This window comes from Hyla sarda, chromosome 6 (genome assembly GCF_029499605.1).
Source record: "Hyla sarda isolate aHylSar1 chromosome 6, aHylSar1.hap1, whole genome shotgun sequence".
NCBI lineage: Eukaryota > Metazoa > Chordata > Amphibia > Anura > Hylidae > Hyla > Hyla sarda.
In genome coordinates, this window is record NC_079194.1 from 154,142,029 (window position 1) to 154,162,636 (window position 20,608).

The 20,608-nt window shown below is 42.2% G+C and overlaps 1 protein-coding gene across 1 annotated transcript in view; it reads left to right on the forward strand.

Moving 5' to 3' along the window:
• The first annotated feature begins 352 nt into the window (after positions 1 to 352).
• LOC130277641 (fatty acyl-CoA hydrolase precursor, medium chain-like) overlaps positions 353 to 20,608 on the forward strand; it is a 42,654-nt gene continuing 22,398 nt past the window's right edge. Inside the window, exons 1-5 of the mRNA XM_056528375.1 lie at positions 353 to 537; positions 1,329 to 1,533; positions 6,245 to 6,380; positions 14,709 to 14,842; positions 17,472 to 17,625. Coding sequence (XP_056384350.1) covers positions 477 to 537; positions 1,329 to 1,533; positions 6,245 to 6,380; positions 14,709 to 14,842; positions 17,472 to 17,625 — 690 coding nt within the window. The 5' untranslated portion in view covers positions 353 to 476. The remainder of the gene's footprint in view (positions 538 to 1,328; positions 1,534 to 6,244; positions 6,381 to 14,708; positions 14,843 to 17,471; positions 17,626 to 20,608) is intronic.

A 20,608-nucleotide genomic window follows, 5' to 3' on the forward strand; every position in this document is an offset into this window, starting at 1 on the left:
TGTACCGAGCAAGTCAAACTTCTCTAACATTTTACATGGTGTCATCCACTTTTGTTCCTCAGCTGCATCCCACCAACCTGGACAGTGTTAAAAGATCACTGGGTTCACACAGGTTCATGCCAGTGTTCTGGCATCAAAATGTGAACATTTTTTATGCCAGAACACTGGCATGAACCTGTGTGAACCCAGCCTTACTCTAAAATACAAATAATGTTTCTCTGTTTTAGTGATTAGAGGTTTAGTACTCAAGACCTGTAGCATACATGGGCAGGTGCCAGGGTGCAAGGTTGATCATAGTTAAAGTGGGTGTAGCTTAGAAGTCAAGCTAACAATGCCAACTTTGATAAATCTTCATGTATAATGTGATTTGTTAGCCAGAAATCTTGTTGTACTATCAATGACCTCAGATCTCCTACTATAACTAAAGACTTTGAAATAGAAAACAGTATTTAGAGAGTGACTGCAACGCACAGGACATGGACATTCTACTGCATATTCTGCTCTTCAGTCCCTTAATCCTAACAACGATTGGAACAGGTAAGAACTGCAATGCAGGATGAAATTAGAAGTATTCAAAACTCTAAATACAATGCTGCACATAGACAAGTAAATCTACAATTTCTCCTCAATGCATTGCGTGGCATTTGGGGCCTTTCAACCAGCATTCTTTTGGATAAGTTTTGGCTTAGTTTAGCCATTTTTTGGGCAGTAGCAAAAGTAGAACCCTAAAAAGTCAGTTTGCAACTAGAGCATAATTTGGCCCAATGTATGTACCAAAAGCCATCTCAAAATGACATAAATGGCTGAAAAAAGGGCTTCACACTCTTCCACCTGCAACAATTATTAATTCTTTAAACAAACAGTCATAAAATAGCAGTTGTACGTCCCAAAATTGGTAAAAAAAATATATGGTAAAACGACCTTATAAAAATTGTATTCTTGTACATGCAAACTTGTATAATAGTAGATAAATTCTTGCTTATAGGCAGTATTATTGTACTAATATATTTTTACAAAGGGAGCAGTATTACAGTAATCTTATCTGTAAAAGGGCGTATTGTAGTAGTTATATTCTTACATAGGAGGCAGAATTGAAGCAGTTATAGGCTATCTATCTATAGGTATCAGTATTATAACATTTCTTGTTGGAGAGAGCAGAGCAGTCTTTATTTTTATCAGTGTTTGAACAGTAAGGAATAGTAAATTATATGTTTAAATAGTACATATGCATGTCCCAGCCGGAAGTGCCACTAAGGACAGGAGAATAGGGAAAGTATTACCCTTATAGTAGTGGCAGTTGTGTTAAATAATGTTCTTTTTTTTCCTAGGTCAAAATAATAAAGGGCCATTAGTAACCACGAAATATGGACAACTGCGAGGCGTTACAGTGCCAGTAAAGGAAACAACTAGGGCCATAGATGCATTTTTTGGAGTCCCTTTTGCAAAACCTCCAGTTGGTTCACTGAGATTTGCTAAACCAGAACTTCCTGAACCCTGGAACTCTGTTAGAGATGCTTCGGAGTACCCCCCAATGTAAGTGTAATGTATTTATGGTCCAGCTGTGATCCATGTACTAACCCACAGGTAGGGTTGCAGAGTTGGATCTCGGATGTTCTGTCACTTCAGATGTATGCTATGTGTTTTATGTGTTAGCTCACTGTGATCACCTGGTCTCATGCTGAAAGGGTTACAAGTCAGTCGCCACCTACATTTGTTTACATTTAAGAGAGTCTCACACAACAACAGTACACAGTGCCATCTTTTGGCAAAAGCTAAACACTACACCCCTCATTGAGGAGAATTAGAGCAAGGGGACTGGAAGTCTAGAACATTCCCCATTCATGTCAGGCCATGTGCTACAGAGGCCATGAAAATCTGTGTCACTGACCCTTAGCTGTGGATAGGAACAAGTGATGGAAGGATACTTGGCCTTTTACCTTTTGGTAGCATAAATGTAAATTTTGTGATGCCAAAGTAGGGTTGTGTTTGTAGTAAATGGTGGGGGATGAGGGTTGTAGTGTCACATGGCAGAATGTTGAGATGTATAGTCCTACAAACAACTAATTCAATTAAGCTGTAATCCATACCAAGGCCACAGGAAAATAATACCCCAAAAGCCAGGGTTTATAGAATACAACTTGTTATTTACTTATGATGCAGTAGCAATGCTGGTGAACAATACTTTGGAATATATGTAGAATTAGAATTCTTTCAGCGGAGGACGGAATCTGGATTTCATCTGCCGCAAAAATTCTGCCGTGTGCACAGTGCAGCAGAATCCTTTTAAAAACAGGCTGTAAAATGCATTACATATTGTGTAAACAGACAACCACTTTCCTCCAGACTTACAGTGGGGCTCAAAAGTTTGGGCACCCCAGATAAAAATTTGTATTAATGTGCATAAAGAAGCCAAGGAAAGATGGAAAAATCTCCAAAAGGCATCAAATTACAGATTAGACATACCTATAATAAACTTATAATAAACAAAAGTTTGATTTTATTTCCATCATTTACACTTTTAAAATAACAGAAAACAAAAAAATGACGTCTGCGAAAGTTTGGGCACCCTGCAGAGTTAATATCTTGTACTGCCCCCTTTGGCAAGTATCACAGCTTGTAAATGCTTTTTGTAGCCAACCAAGAGACTTTCAATTCTTGTCTGAGGTATCTTTGCCCATTCTTCCTTACAAAAGTTTTCCAGTTCTTTGAGATTTCTGGGCTTTCTGTCACGCACTGCTCTTTTACGGTCTATCATAGATTTTCAATTATGTTAAGGTCAGGAGATTGTGAAGGCCATGGCAAAACCTTCAGTTTACACCTCTTGATGTAATCCCCCGTGGATTTCGAGGTGTGTTTAGGATCATTATCCATTTGTAGAAGCCATCCTCTCTTTAACTTCAGCTTTTCACAGATGGCATCAAGTTAGCATCCAAAATTTGCTAAAATTTTATTGAATCCATTTTTCCTTCTACTCGTGAGATGTTCCCTGTGCCACTGGCTGCAATACAAACCCAAAGCATGATTGATCCACCCCCATGCTTAACAGATTGACAGAGGTTCTTTTCATTAAATTCTGTTCCCCTTCTCCAAACGTACCTTTTCTCATTCCGGACAAAAAGTTAAATTTCAACCTCATCGGTCCACAGAACTTGTTTCCAAAATGCATCAGGCTTGTCTGTATGTTCATTTGCAAAGTTCAAATTCTGATTTTTGTGGTGAGGACATAGAAGAGGTTTTCTTCTGATGGCTCTTCCATGAAGACCATATTTGTACAAGTATCTCTTTATAGTGGAATAGTGTACCACAACTCAAGTGCCTGAGAGATCTTTCTGGAGGGATTGTGCAGTCAAACGTGGGTTTTGAATAGTTTTTCTCACAATCCTGCGAGCTGTTCTGTCTGATATTTTTCTTGGTCTTCCAGATCTTGCTTTAACTTCCACTGTTCCTGATGACTGCCATTTCTTAATTACATTCTGAACAGAGGATATTGACATCTGAAAACATTTTCCTATCTTCTTATAGCCTTCTCCAGCTTTGTGAGCATCAACTATTTTCAGTTTCAGATTTCTAGACAACTGCTTAGAAGAACCCATGGTGCTGATTGTTGGGACAAGGTCAGATTAGTCTGGGCATTTAAAACCTTTGAGATTGACATCACCTAGTCTTCCCAGATGATGATTGAGAACAATCCATGACACTGGCAGGTCTCAGCATTGCAAAGGGGGCAGTGCATGCTATAAATTCTGCAGGGTGCCCAAACTTTTGCAGACGCCATTTTATTTTGAAATTGTAAATGATGGAAATAAAATCTAACTTTTGTTGACATATTATAAGAATGTTTAATCTGTAATTTGATACCTTTTGGAGATTTTTCCATCTTTCCTTGGCTTCTTTATGCACATTAATACAAATTTTTACCTGGGGTGCCCAAACTTTTGCTCCCAACTGTACATAGAGCACATTAATGTTAAAAAATTAGGACATTAGTTTGTGGACTCATTTTTACAAATGAAATGTGGTTGAATAAAAACTATGTAAAAAAACATAAGATAGATGCAAGATAGGTGTTTTCTCTATGTCAGGCTCAGTGCATGCAGACAATATATAGAAACACAGAAAAATGTATTTGTATTGGAATACACTTAAAGAGATTAGAAATGAGCAAGAACCTTTAAAGAGATACCCCACTGGGAAAATTTTTATTTTTAAATCAACTGGTGCCAGAAGTTAAAGGAAAGCTGTCAGCAAGTTCACCCACACTAAACCCAACACACTGGGTTATAGTGTGAGTGAAGAGGAGTCCATACAAGGGTCACTTACATTTTTTTTTGTTGCCGCTGAGTTTTCGTCTGGTAAAGTCCCGTGATTCACCCCCTTTAGATGCGCTCTGCAGGTGTGTCCCCCACCGGCAGTCATACTTTGGGTCCTAGAGGAAGGTACGTAAGCCCGCCCCCCTAATTTGCATATGCATTTTCTTCAACTACACGTCATCCACGTCCTAGAGACGTTGAGTCACACGCCCACTGAGCGCTGAGCTCTGTATGCAGAGCACATGTGTTGAAGATTTTACGCAGCTGTCACTTCCTGATGACGTGAGAGCTGTGCGTACCTTGAGAGCGCTCTGCGCAGTGCAACTGCGCATGCGCTGGGAGTAGCGAGGGCCCGACGCATGTGCAGTTACACTGCACAGAGCACTCTCCGGGGATGCACAGCTCTCACGTCATCCCCTGTATGGACTCCTCTTCACCCACACTACAACCCAGTGTATTGGGTTTAGTGTGGGTGGCCTTGCTTACATTTTTCTTTTAAGCAGATTTGTAGATTACTTCTATTTAAAAATCTTAATCCTTTCAGTACGTATCAGCTGCTATTTGTTCCAGAGGAAGTTTTTTTATTTTTGCATTTCCTTTCTGTCTGACCACAGTGCTCTCTGCTGACACCTCTGTCCATGTCAGGAACTGTCCAGCGCCGGATAGGTAGATAGGATAATAATACAAAGATACTGCTCTATCCGCGTGTCCTGGCTTCTGTGCTGCAGACCGGCATGGTGGCGTTCCCTTCCACGTGCAAACAGCAGGAAAATGGAAGACGTCCAGCACCAGGAAGGCAGGTAAAAACGTATTTATTGAGGTACAAAAATAACAAACAGCATATAGAGGAGCGTAGTGCCTACGCGTTTCAGGCTAATGAGCCCTTAGTCATGGCACGCCTGAAACGCGTAGCACTACGCTCTTCTATATGCTGTTTGTTATTTTTGTACCTCAATAAATACGTTTTTACCTGCCTTCCTGGTGCTGGACGTCTTCCATTTTCCTACAGGTAGATAGGATAGGTAGATTTTAAACAGAAGAAATGTACACATCTGTTTAACCTTCTGGCACCAGTAGATTAAAAAAAAAAATTCAAGTGGAGTACCCGTTTAAAACTAAAGCCACCTGAACAGTGTTCAGAGTACAAAAGGTGAATCTGCTCCGGGACACCACCAACTCCCCCTCCTGAGCACTTGAGGGTAGATTTGGCTAAAAGAGAAAAGATAAGAATGTACAAGTATAGGGTACATTAACAGGATGCCTAATAAACCTTTTCACAAACATGGTTTTGGATCTTTTCCATGAACATGAGATAGTTTTGCTTTTACATAGATTTATGAGATATTTTGCTTTTACAAGAACAGTTTTTACAGTAAGCTTTTCAAAGGCAGACTTTCACATATTAGATTTGTGCTTTACATGAGCAGAATAAATGAAGAAATTTAGCTGGCAAGCAGGAAACATCTACCACGGAAATTCCGATTTTAGCCTCCACAGAAAGAATTGACAAGTCAACTCTTTCTGCAGAATCCTCTCAGAAATGCACTGCCATCCATGGAGACAGTGCATTTGCAAGTGGTCCCACTGTCTGCAGAATGTCCGACCGGAAATTTTCTGTCATGTGAACACAGCCTAGGGATGCTTATACACAAGACTGAAATGCTGCAGGGTTTCCACAGTGGAAAATCCACAGAATTTCTGTTGGTAAATCTGCATCAGCAAACCTGCACCAAATTATGCAGATTCTCATGCAGATGAATTGTGACACTGCTGCTCTGGATCTGTGGTCAAATATATAAAATGTTGTTCTATCACTGGTTGATAACCTCGGAGGAGTTCCCACAGCATTTTTTCCCAGGATTTGCCCCCTAGCTATAGGCCATTGTGCTTTGTTCCCCCAATGAATCAAACATTTTGGATTTTGTATATTTCAGATGTTTACAAGAAGATTTCATGAGTGGTCTAAGCACATATTTTCAAACCTCTTTTAAGATTCCCCAGTCTTCAGAAGATTGCCTTTACCTCAATGTGTTCACTCCCTCCGACAGAGAAAAGAAATCAAAATTACCTGTAAGTATCAATAAATGGGAGGACAATATTTTTTATATTCTTATTGTAATTAATTTTATTGTAAATCTGCAGTAGCCAAATGTAGGAGTGGAAGGGACACAGAGAAAAACTAAAAGGGAAATATTTGTTCCTTGTTTGTGTTGTGGACCAACTTCTGATTTTGGATAAAATACTAATCCAAATACTAGATGAGAATCTAGCCTTTGGTTCTCCAACTATTGTGATCCCAAAACTTAAAGAGGTTATCCACCATAAGGTGATTTTAGTACGTACCTGGCAGACAGTAATGGACATGCTTAGGAAGGATCTGCGCTTGTCTTGGGGCTAAATGGCTATGTCATGAGATTACCATAACACTGTGTCTAGCTTTTTGTGGACTTGTATTTCCTGTTCGACTTATGTTTTTTTGACTACAAATCCCACAATGCCATTTTCCTCCCTCTCACACATGAGCCACCCCACCCATTGAAACAAAAGACCTGTGGTTCAATCGGGGTGCCTACAGCTGTTGCATTAGTTGCAGATTGATCCATCCACCCATTGAAGCAGACAGGCTTCCTGTCATCAGCTGACTAGTGAGTCAGGTCTCGGCCGCGTTGCAAGGTGGGAAAAATCTGAGACAACAGTCATTTTGTATTCTGATAAAAATAAATATTGGGGTGAAAATTACAGAAGAATGGTGAGAAAACCGTCACACACAGGCACAGACACTATATTATGAACTACACTAACTTTACAGCCCCTGTAGCATAGTCAAATAAAAAAAATTCCTGGAATACCCCTTTAACCCCTTAAGGACCCATGACGTATGCATACGTCATCACACCCTGGGTCTTAAGGACCCATGATGTATGCATATATCATGGTCTTTTCCTGGTCTCCGCCGCTCACCCGGCAGAGATCGGAGGCGGATCCCTGCTGAAATCCTTAAGCAGGGATCCAGTGCAAACGCCGAGGGGGGCCATGTAGGCCCCCCATGTCGGTGATCGTCGCAAATCGCGAGGGAAATCGCCCCTGCGATCTGCGGCGATACCAGGCTGATCGGGTCTCTGGGACCCGACCGCCCGGTAATTTTGCATGGTCCCGGTTGTCACAGACAGCCAGGACCATGCTGGAGTATAGGAGCATGGTACCCGGTTAGGTAACCGACCAATCGCAGGGGGGGGGGCGGTTACTTCATCCCTGGAAGTCCGGAGAGGTCGGGAGGAAGACCGGAGGACGCGGCGGGGGACGGGGGAGTGCTGGGGCCCGGCCCCGATACTTACCTCGTCCCTGAAGAACCGGATCCCGGCGTTGAAGGCGGCGGCGGCGACAGGTGAGTTCCTCTTCAGCCGCGGTCGGGCCCTTTACAGCAATGCACGTCGCCGTAAAGCGACATGCATTGCTGTATTGGGACCCTGTATACTACAACTCCCAGCATGCCCAGACAGCCCTTGGCGTCTGGGCATGCTGGGAGTTGCAGTTTTGCAACATCTGGAGGTCCGCAGTTTTGGGACCACTGTGCCCTTCCAGATGTTGCAAAACTACACATCCTCAGCATGCCCTTACTGTTCAGGCATGCTGGGAGTTGTAGTTCTGTAACATCTGGCCCTTTAGATGTTGCAGAACTACAACTCCCAGCATGCCTGGACAGTTTTGGCATACTGGGAGTTGTAGTTTTGCAACATCTGGAAGGGTACAGATTGGGAACCACTGTATTAGTGGTCTGCAAACTGTAGTCCTCCAGATGTTGCAAAACTACAACTCCAAGCATACTGGGAGTTGTAGTTCGGCAACATCTGGCTCTAAAGATGTTGCCGAACTACTACTTCCAGCATGCCTGAGAATGTTTGGGAGTTGTGGTTTTGCAACAACTGGAGGCACACTGGTTGGGAAACATTGTCTGTTTCCTAACTCAGTGTTTCCCAACCCGTGTGCCTCCAGCTGTTGCAAAACTATAACTACCAGCATGCACTGATAGACTGTGCATGCTGGGAGTTGTAGTTTTTCAACAGCTGGAGATCCCCCCCCCCCCCCGTGAATGTACAGGGTACATTCACATGGGCAGGGGCTTACAGTGAGTATCAGGCTGCAAGTTTGCGATGCAGCAAATTTTGCGTGGCAGCTCAAACTCGCAGCGGGAAACTCGCTGTAATCCCCCACCCGTGTGACTGTACCCTAAAAACACTACACTACACTAACACAAAATAAAATAAAAAGTAAAGAACACTACATATACACATACCCCTACACAGCCCCCTTCCCCTCCCCAATAAAAATGAAAAATGTCTGGTACGCCACTGTTTTCAAAATGGAGCCTCCAGCTGTTGCAAAACAACAACTCCCAGTATTGCCGGACAGCCGTTGACTGTCCAAGCATGCTGGGAGTTTTGCAACAGCTGGAGGCACCCTGTTTGGGAATCACTGGCGTAGAATACCCCTATGTTCACCCCTATGCAAATCCCTAATTCAGGCGTCAAATGCGCATGGCGCTCTCACTTCGGAGCCCTGTCGTATTTCAAGGCAACAGTTTAGGGCCACATATGGGGTATATGGGGAGAAATTGCCTAACAAATTTTGGGGGGCTTTTTCTCCTTTCACCCCTTATGAAAAGGTGAAGTTGGGGTCTACATCAGCATGTTAGTGTAAAAAAATACATTTTTTACACTAACATGCTGGTGTTGCCCTATACTTTTCATTTTGACAAGAGGTAAAAGGGAAAAAAGCCCCCCCAAATTTTTAATGCAATTTCTCCCGACTACGGAGATACCCCATATGTGGGCGCAAAGTGCTCTGGGGGCGCACAACAAGGCCCAGAAGGGAGAGTGCACCATGTACATTTGAGGTGATTTGCACAGGGGTGGCTGATTGTTACAGCGGTTTTGACAAACGCAAAAAAAGAAAAAAAAACACATGTGACCCCATTTCGGAAACTACACCCCTCACGGAATGTAATGAGGGGTACAGTGAGAATTTACACCCCAGTGGTGTCTGACAGATCTTTGGAACAGTGGGCTGTGCAAATGAAAAATTTTGTACAGCCCAGTGTTCCAAAGATCTGACAGACACCAGTGGGGGGTAAATGCTCACTGTACCCCTTGTTACGTTCCTCAAGGGGTCTAGTTTCCCAAATGGTATGCCATATGGGGTTATTTTGCTGTCCTGGCACCATAGGGGCTTCCTAAATGCAACATGCCCATTGAGCAAAATTTGCTCTCAAAAAGCCAAATATGACTCCTTCTCTTCTGAGCATTGTAGTTTGCCCGTAGTGCGCTTCAGGTCAACTTATGGGGTCCTCCATACTCAGAAGAGATGGGGTTACAAATTTTGGGGGGTATTTTCTGCTATTAACCCTTGCAAAAATGTGAAATTTTGGGGGGAAACACACATTTTAGTGAAAATTTTTTTTTCACGAATGCAAAAGTCGTGAAACCCCTGTGGGGTATTAAGGCTCACTTTATTCCTTGTTACGTTCCTCAAGGGGTCTAGTTTCCAAAATGGTAGGCCATGTGGGTATTTTTTGCTGTCCTGGCACCATAGGGGCTTCCTAAATGCAACATGCCCCCGAGCAAAATTTGCTCTCAAAAAGCCAAATATGACTCCTTCTCTTCTGAGCATTGTAGTTCGCCCGTAGTGCACTTCAGGTCAACTTATGGGGTACCTCCATACTCAGAAGAGATGGGATTACAAATGTTGGGGGTTATTTTCTGCTATTAACCCTTGCAAAAATGTGAAATTTGCGGGGAAACACACATTTTAGTGAATTTTTTATTTTTATTTTTTACATATGCAAAAGTCGTGAAACACCTGTGGGGTATTAAGGCTCACTTTATTCCTTGTTACATTCCTCAAGGGGTCTAGTTTCCAAAATGGTATGCCATGTGGTTTTTTTTCCTGTTCTGGCACCATAGGGGCTTCCTAAATGCAACATGCCCCCCAAAAACCATTTCAGAAAAATGTACTCTCCAAAATCCCCTTGGCGCTCCTTCGCTTCTGAGCCCTCTACTGTGCCCGCCGAACACTTTACATAGACATATGAGGTATGTACTTACTCGAGAGAAATTGGGCTACAAACATAAGTATACATTTTCTCCTTTTACCCCTTGTAAAAATTCAAAAATTGGGTCTACAAGAACATGCGAGTGTAAAAAAGGAAGATTGTGAATTTTCCTGTGAAACACCTAAAGGGTTAAAATGTTGACTGAATGTCATTTTGAATACTTTGGGGGGTGCAGTTTTTATAATGGGGTCATTTGTGGGGTATTTCTTAGATGAAGACCCTTCAAATCCACTTCAAACCTGAACTGGTCCCTGAAGAATTGTGATTTTGGAAATTTTGTGAAAAATTGAAAAATTGCTGCTGAACTTTGAAGCCCTCTGGTGTCTTCCAAAAGTAAAAACTTGTCAATTTTATGATGCAAACATAAAGTGGACATATTATATATGTGAATAAAAAAAATTATTTGGAATATCCATTTTCCTTACAAGCAGAGAGCTTCAAAGTTAGAAAAATGCAAAATTTTCAAATTTTTGATCAAATTTGGAGATTTTTCACCAAGAAAGGATGCAAGTTACCGAAAAATTTTACCACTATGTTAAAGTAGAATATGTCATGAAAAAACGATCTCGGAATCAGAATGATAACTAAAAGCATCCCAGAGTTATTAATGTTTAAAATGACAGTGGTCAGATGTGCAAAAAATGGCCGGGTCCTAAGGTGTAAAATGGCTGGGTCCTTAAGGGGTTAAAAGATGCCCTGACAGCTCCAAGTACTCTGGGTGTGTTGGGAGTTATATTGTGTTTTCAATTCCTTATTTTTCTAGTAAAAATGCAACTCAATGTCTCACACAGGTTTTTTTCTGGTGTTTTTTGGAAAACCGCAACTGCAGTTATTGAGCCAAAGCCAGAAGTGTATTCAAAAGGAATAGGACATATAAAGGAAGGACTTACACTTCTCCTCTCTTATGGATCCATTTCTGACTTTGGTTCAAAAACTGCAGTGGTGGTTTTCCAATAAACACCAAGAAAAAACCTGTGTGGAAACTTAGTCTCAATGCAGTTTACTGTATACCACAGTGTCCCACCTTTCTTTATTGGTATGGCCAAACTTTACGTAAATGCTCCCATCTGCAGCAGCAAATCTGAATCAAAATTAATGCATTTTGGTGTAAATTTATTTTAGATTTGCTGCTGCATAACTAAGGCTTGTTCACACCAGCAGATTTACTTTCAAACTCGCAGCGTGTTTCCCACTGCGAGTTTGAAAGAGAGTGTGTTCTCCGCGTGCTGTCCGCAGAAAATTTACGGCAGCAGATTCTCTTCTGTGGAAATCCAAAGCAGACATCATTAAAGTCAATTGTGTCTGCAGAGAATTTTCGACAGCGGAAATACAAAGCCAAAAATCTGCTCTGGACAGCCCACCCCCTTTCAAACTTGCAGCAGGAAACATGCTGCACGTTTGAAAATAAATCTGCTAATGTGAGCGAGCACTTAGAGCAGATTTCCGCTAAAGTTACACCACTTATGTGGTAAATATTACATTTGTGAGGCATTTTACACAGAGCCCCACCTATTTTATTTTTTTCAAAATTGTTAGGGCAGCGTAAACCTGCCAAAAAGATGCAAATTTTTATACAAATACAACTTTGACCAGGATTTTTATGCCAAGGCCAGGCAAAAATTTTATTATAACTATACCAAATCCCTAATTTGTCCATAGAGGACTTAGACATGGTAATGATAATCAATTGTTTTTTTTTAACTCATTTCATAATCAAAATATTTAATTTCATTTAATTAATAATCCAAAAGAAATAACATGCATACCCAACCCTAACTCTTTGCTACTCAATGGACAAAGCAGCAAAACATGTTGAAGGTTGTGGGGGGAGGGGCTCTTGGTGGCACATTGATATTCCAGCTTGCCAGTTCACAATTCCTTTTTTCCCCTTTTGCCCTGGCTTGTGGAGTAAATATCAGGTTAGTATGCATAGTTTTTTCTATCGTGGACAGTGACATCTAGTGGTGAAAAAGTGGTGCTGATGGATTCATTCTGTAATAGTAATACAGTAGAATCTCCCAATTGCGTACACTCAAAGGGAATTAAAAAGAGTCCATTATTGGGAGATGCAGGAGTAAAGATGTGGGAGGTGGAAATCCCAGCAGGGGTTTCCTTTTCCTTCTAATGAAGTTCCGACTGAGGCACTGTAGCGCTACACTGGCGTGATGACTCAGGAGTCGGGTGTAAAGCAGTAGTACTTTTTATTAGTAATCATAAAAAGTGACATACAGGGTTGTTTGTCCAACCCTGTATGTCACTTTTTATGATTACTAATAAAAAGTACTACTACTTTACAGCCGACTCCTGTGTTGTCACGCCAGTGTAGCGCTACAGTGCCGCAGTCGGATCTTCACTAGAAGGAAAAGGAAACCCCTGCTGGGATTTCCACCTCCCACATCTGTACTCCTGCATTCTTCACCGTCCTCGACGGGACCGACGGCCAGCTGCTCCCGACACAACAGCGACCTGCCCAAAACGATTATCACTGTTGTGCCTGTAATTTAGCGCAACCAGTACTTTTTTTAAACTTTTTTTGTTCTACTCTCCGCAAATACTGCGGATAACCGGCACTATTAAGCACCATCTTTTTTTCTCTCCTATATCGCCTATTACTATTGAGAGATGTCCCCTATTGGAAAAAAAAAGGCTCAAAAATCTTTCTAAATGACCGAATACTGTACTGTACTCACTTCAGAGTGTAATTACCTGCAAAACATGATAAACAATATAACAGTAGAGTATCCCAGTGCCGCTTAATCCTCCCTTATCATTTCATCCCCCCTTTTACCCTGTGCCACTTTATTCCCCATGTGCCAAATTACCCCCCCCCCTTCCTATGCCACATCATTTCCCCTTGATCCCCCCTGTGCCATTCCATTCCCCTTTTATTACCATCTGTGTAAATTCATCACCCCCTCTTTATGAAGTGGTACAGGGGGATAAAGGGGATGAAATGGCACGGGGGGGGGGGGGGAAATGGCACAGAGGGTGGTAAAAAAGAGGTGATGAATTTGTACAGAGGGTAATAAAGGGGTAAGGAAATAGCACAGGGGGGGGGTCAAGAGTAAATGATGTGGCACAGGGGGTAATAAGGGGGGGGATCAGGGAGGGAGGGGGGTGAATGATGTGGCCAGCAAACTGTTTAAACATTGGTCTTCTGCTTCTGTGCTGGGGCTTCTGCATGGGGGTGCAGCTGAGGCCTGGGCCTCTTACCGTGGTATTGGCTGTACCTCCTGGCAGGGGCCCTGTGTACAAGGTAGGGCTGGCAAATAAGCTTGGTTGTCCCCTAATGGGAGTGTTTAGTCCCCTATTGGGCGTGTTTAGTCCCCTATTGGGAGTGTTTAGTCCCCTATTGGGAGTGTTTAGTCCCCTATTGGGAGTGTTTTGTCCCCTATTGGGAGTGTTTTGTCCCCTATTAGGTGTGCCCACATGCGCTATTGGGAGTGTCCCCTATTCAGAGGGTGCAAATAAATTAAGTCTTATGGGACACTGTCGGGTAATTAAGAACTGTCCGCTATTGGGAGGTGTCCCTTATTAGGAGGTGTCCGCTAAAGGAGATTTTACTGTATATTTATTCATTCATTAGCACCTTGCACTTTAGATTTCTAGACTATATATTTTTGCTTGTTTCAATCTTTTGCCATTTATATGTCACCTTCTATTGTGTTTGAGCTCCTCCACCCATCATTGATTTAATTGTCTTATGTGGTAAAGACTTTTATGGGATTAATGATTTTCTTTTTACAGATTCGGATTGGTTCCACAGCAAAATGTGCAAGATAACATTTCATTGTGGTTTTATTGTGCATTTTGACTGTAACTCCAGGTATATGCAACTATGTAACCCAAATATGTTATCTCCAGGCAGGATATTGCGGGGGTCAACCCCCCCCCCCCCCTACACATTCATGCAGTGTTTTTTCAGGCGTATTTCTTCTCTAAAAATGTATCCACAAAATTGCGTCCGCAGTCTATGGGAAAATAGTTCTCTGTGCATACAATATGTACAATTATTTATGTGGCTGTAAAAAATGTGTTCATTTTTTTTTTTTTTTACATATTGTGTGCGCAGACATCAACTACTTTCCCGTAGACTTTCATAGAACACATAAATGTAAAAAAAAATTAATAAATGACGGACACATTTTTTCAAATGAAAATACACCTGAAAAAACACTGTGGGAACATAATCTAATAGCTTGTAAATAATATCAGCTGCACATTTTTCATGATATGCTAAGTTATCACAGCTTTCCCCATTACTTGGAATCTGTTCCTCTTTCCTCTAGGTCCTTTTCTATATACATGGTGGTGGGCTGCTGTTCGGGTTAGCTAGTATGTATGATGGCTCCGCACTTAGCGCCTATGAGAACGTAGTGGTTGTCGTCATACAGTACAGGGTGGGAATCCTAGGATTCTTCAGGTAAAGATATTTTGAACGCTTTATAGTAAATATTCATTATTGTTCATCATTACAGTTTACATACAGAATTAATGTAGACCAAAACTTGAATTCATATATTATATTGTTCATCTTGTTCTCATCCTAAGTATCCAAGTGTATTGTAATCTACAGCAACATTCACAATTCTGCTGGTTGTCACTGAAAGCATCAGCAAGCTTGTTGTTAACTACTAACCTAACAACTTAGCTGAGCTTAAAGGGGTACTCCGCTGTGACGTCACAGCCATGCCCCTTGTGCCATCACACTCTGCCCCCTCAATGCAGGTCTATGGGAGGGGGTGTGCCGGCACCACGCTCCCTCCCATAGCCTTTCATTAAGGGGGCGTGGTGTAATGTCATCACAAGGGGGCGTGGCAGTGTCGTAATGACTCTAAACGAACACCAGGTGCTGCATGGGGTGCCACTGGGACCCCCGTGATCAGACATCTTATCCCCTATCCTTAGGATAGTGCATAAGATGTCTAGGGGCGGAGTACCCCTTTAATGGGGAAGATTTATCAAACCTTGTGCAGAGGAACAATAGAGCAGTTGTCCATAGCAACCAATCAGATGTCAGCTTTCATTTTTTGCTCCACTATTCCTCTATATAAGGTTTGATAAATCCCTCCTATTGGGTTTATCTAGCCTAGCAAAACTAATCGCCTGTCCTCATGATAGGTCATCAATATTAGCTTGATGTGGGCCCAACTCTTGGCACTCCTGGCTGTTTAAAGCTTTCTCATGGTACCAGCTGTCACACTGAACCTAGTATAGTTGGCTGTAGTTTTACAAGGTTTGCTGGTCAGTGAAAGGCCTTTCTCTAAAAAGCTGAGGCCTATATCCCTGTTTATTTCATTCCTGTGTTTTTGTGTGTTACATGCATGCACAGGTCTCATTCAGAGTGTTAGGGGTTAAAGTAAATATCCAGGATTGAAAAACTTATCCCTTATCCTAAGGATAGGGGATAAGTTTTAGATTGCAGGGGGTCCGACCGCTGTAACCCCCTGCGATCTCCCATATGGGGCCCCCGCAGCTCACAGGAAGGGTGTGTGTTGACCACCGCATGAAGCGGCAGCAGACACGCCCCCTCAATAAAACTCTATGGCAGAGCCAGAGCGCTGCCTTTGGCAATCTCCGGCTCTGCTGTAGCACTGTATTGAGAGGGCATGTCGGCTGCCGGTACGTGCCATGGTCGACATGCGCTCCCTGGCCGGAGAGCCGGGGCCCCGTACAGGAGATCATGGGGGATCCCAGTGATCGGACTTTAACTGTTCCTACCCATATGTTTATTGCACTATGTAAGAGCAGTAGTTGCTATGGACTGTCCTACTCCACCTCTTTACCCATTATAGAGATTGCACCTGCAGTAAAGTACAAAGTTGTTTTTCAATGACTCCGGATTTTGAGGGTTTTCTTTCCCGGAACCTTGTGTAAGGTCAAACCTATTTCTGCTGTTACAAACTTGACATATTACAAAACAAAAGCCTCTCTCTACATGTTTCGGTGCACCAACACCATCATCAGGAGGTCAATGAGGTGAAAAACGCAGCCTGTATCCAAGTGTGATATCGGGGTGTGGCGAGGGCAGGTGTTATTACCCTAGGGGAAGATGGCATTAACCCCTTGTATTCGTGACGCCAGGGCGTGGTTTAGCTTAAAACCACCCGAAGGCATACCGCTGGATCCTGGGCCAGGCACATTGGCAATAAAGACTCAGACACCAAGTTACAGACAACGGTAGCTTTGCTGAGGGTAGACAGTTGGTAAAGTCTATACAGTTCAGCCAGGGCCCAAGGGGTGACCAGTGACGCAGAAACCTTAAGGGCTTGCTGGGATTTGTAGTAGGACTGGACAATCGAATGCAGACCATGCTGACTTGACAGATGACAGGGACTGTGACTTTAGCTTACTTGACTTGATTCATAAAGCTGCTATTTTAGCTTACTTGACTTGATTGTGGCTGCAGGACTTGACTTTGAGGTCTCCAACACTCTGGACACACACACTAGGCACGACTGCACTGGACCTCAGCAGGAAGCAAATGCTAAGAGCTCAAAGAGAGAGAAGCTAGCCCCACCCAGGGCTTATATGGGGGAGACTAGCAGGGAGCCTATAGGTCACCTGAGATCACCTGGTCACTGACACCTCCTGGGTAACAATCACATGACATATCACATGGTATAACTCTTAAAGCAACATTACATTTTATAACACTTTACATGGTAAAACATATTTACAATGGGTAAACGAGTGCAGGGGGCCTTGGGGACGCTGAAGGAGGCTTCCTGACAGGACAGCAGGAGCAAAGGTAACACCTCCTGTACTGGGCCACCACACAAGCAATGACACCCACACATTTTAACACCTACTTGCATTAGCACAACTTTTTGGAGCAGTCATCTTATTTATTACAACTAAAGCTCATTCAAGTGCATTGGATATAGCTGCAATTCCTTACACGACCACTATGCAAAGTACAAAATGAGCTAATACTGTAGAAGCACAAAAAAAACTAAAGACCATATTAACAATGAAGAGGATGCATTGCTTGCCATGGCCCCTTCAAACTAAATTTCATGTTATCCTAAAATGGCACTCTCTTATTTCAGTACCGGAGATGACCAATTACCTGGTAATTATGGGATGCTGGACCAAGTTGCCGCTCTTCAGTGGGTACAGGAAAACATTGCAGACTTTGGAGGTGACCCAACATCCGTCACTATAGTTGGTGAATCTGCTGGAGGTTTTAGCGTCTCTGCTCTTGTAAGTTCTCGCTACTGTTTGTTACTTAAAGGGGTACTCCGGTGGAAACCTTTTTTTTTTCATCAACTGGTGCCAGAAAGTTAAACAGATTTGTAAATTGCTTCTATTAAAAAATCTTAATTCTTCCAGTACTTCTTAGCTGCTGTATACTACAGAGGAAATGCTTTTCTTTTTGGATTTCTCTTCTGTCACGACCACAGTGCTCTCTGCTGACACCTCTGTCCATTTTAGGAACTGTCCAGAGCAGGAGAAAATCCCTATAGCAAACATATGATGCTCTGGACAGTTCCTAAAATGGACAGCAGAGGTCAGCAGAGAGCACTGTGGTCGAGACAGAAGAGAAATCCAAAAAGAAAAGCATTTCCTCTGTAGTATACAGCCCCTAAAAAGTACTGGAAGGATTAAAATTGTTTAACCCCTTAACGACGCAGGACGTATATTTACGTCCTGCGCCGGCTACCGCGATATGAAGAGGGGTTGCGCTGCGACCCCGCATCACATCGCGTCGGTCCCGGCGCTCATCAACGGCCAGGACCCGCGGCTAATACCACACATCGCCGATCGCGGCAATGTGCGGTATTAACCCTTTAGAAGCGGCGGTCAAAGCTGACCGCCGCTTCTAAAGTGAAAGTGAAACTATCCCGGCTAGTCAGTCGAGTTGTTCGGGACCGCCGCGGTGAAATCGCGGCATCCCGAACAGCTTACAGGACACTGGGAGGGCCCTTACCTGCCTCCTAGGTGTCCGATCGACGAATGACTGCTCCGTGCCTGAGATTCAGGCAGGAGCAGTCAAGCGCCGATAACACTGATCACAGGCATGTTAATACACGCCTTTCATCTGTGTAAAAGATCAGTGTGTGCAGTGTTATAGGTCCCTATGGGACCTATAACACTGCAAAATAAAAGTAAAAAAAAAGTGTTAATAAAGGTCATTTAACCCCTTCCCTAATAAAAGTTTGGAAAAAAAAACCAGTGTAAATAAAAAAAAAATAAACATATGTGGTATCGCATGTGTAAATGTCCGAACTATAAAAATATATCATTAATTAAACCGCACGGTGAATGGCGTACGCGCAAAAAAATTCCAAAGTCCAAAAAAGCTTATTTTTGGTCGCTTTTTATAGCATTAAAAAATGAATAAAAAGTTATCAAAAAGTCTGATCAAAACAAAAATTATACCGATAAAAACTTCAGATCACGGCGCAAAAAATGAGTCCTCATACCGCCCTGTACGTGGAAAAATAAAAAAAGTTATAGGGGTCAGAAGATTACATTTTTAAACGTCTAAATTTTCCTGCATGTAGTTATGATTTTTTCCAGAAGTACCACAAAATCAAACCTATATAAGTAGGGTATTATTTTAACCGTATGGACCTACAGAATAATGTTAAGGTGTCACTTTTACCGAAATTTGCACTGCGTAGAAACGGAAGCCCCCAAAAGTTACAAAATGGCGTTTTTTCTTCGATTTTGTGGCCCAATGATTTTTTTTTCCGTTTCGCCAAGAATTTTTGGGTAAAATAACTAATGTCACTGCAAAGTAGAATTGGTGACGCAAAAAATAAGCCATAATATGTATTTTTAGGTGGAAAATTGAAAGGGTTATGATTTTTAAAAGGTAAGGAGGAAAAAACGAAAGTGCAAAAACTGAAAAACCCTTAAGAGTCCTTAAGGGGTTAATAGAAGTAATTTACAAATCTGCTTAACTTTCTGGCACCAGTTGATATAAAAAAAAAAGTTTTCCACCAGAGTACCCCTTTAAATATTCATATAGAGACATATAAATGTAGAATTATAGAAGACTAAGGAAAAAAGCCAACTGGTTCATCCAGTCTGCCATGATATTATTTCCATTTTTTTAATCTTAGTATACATATGTTATTATCCCAGGCATGTTTACATTCACTTACTGTGCACTTACCAACCACATCCGCTGGAAGTTTGTTCCCAGCACAGGGCCGTAGGCAGGCTCTATATATAATAGAGTACTGTCAGCTACATAAGCCTAGCAAAGGCCTCGAGCTGCCTTCACAATGGATCTGCTGCCTGCAATTGCGACGCTGTTTATTTTGACAGCAGCGTCTAAATGGTAAATATCACGCAGCAGAGATATCTGTTCCAGCTTTTAGTGGCGGCCCCCAGTCACTGAAGGCTGATGATAGGTGTGGGTATAGAGAAGGCTCGAGTCTCAAGCCCTCTCCATAAACCCTTAATAGCTACACCACATGTATTTATGTCATGGAGAAATTAGGGGGTTAAGGAAATGTATCGCCTAGATTATTTATGATTAGAGCCAGATACAAACATGTTCTTTTTTTCTAATCTGTTTCTATCTTTGATCGTAATTTTTTTGTACATTATTATGGGGAAGACATGTTTCTTGAGCTGTTTTTTTAGTTTTTTACAGAATTTAGATATTTGCTTTACAGCATGCCCCATGGATATAGGCAACAAACTGAAGCATTCAAATTCACATCAAAGGGAAAGGTTTCTGAGCATGCTTTATGACCTTTAAAGAAGGGATGTTGTCATCTTTCACTGTAATGCTGAATAGAACACTTTCCAGCAGCCTCCTCCTTATCGTGAGACAAAACAAGAAGTCTCAGCTTAAAGGAGATATCTGGAGAAAAGTTGTAAAAATAAAAACTTAAAGAAGCTCTGTAGTGAAATATAACGTATCCCCTTTCCAAAGGATAGGGGATAAGTTATAGTTCGCAGGGTCCAACCGCTGGGTAGGCTACGTGGTAGGCTACGGTTTTGGGTACGGGGAAAAAAACGGGCAAAACCGTACAAGACTCAAAACGGATGCAACCGGATGCATCGTTTGGCATACGGTTTTCAATATGGTTCCATACGGTTTTCAAATTGAAAACATATACGGGAACTGTATTGCAAAAATGTGGTGTGAATGCACCCTTAGTGATACAGCATCAGTTATGATAGCGATGTAAACATATGATGGGGCGCTGCACCTTTCCCCTCT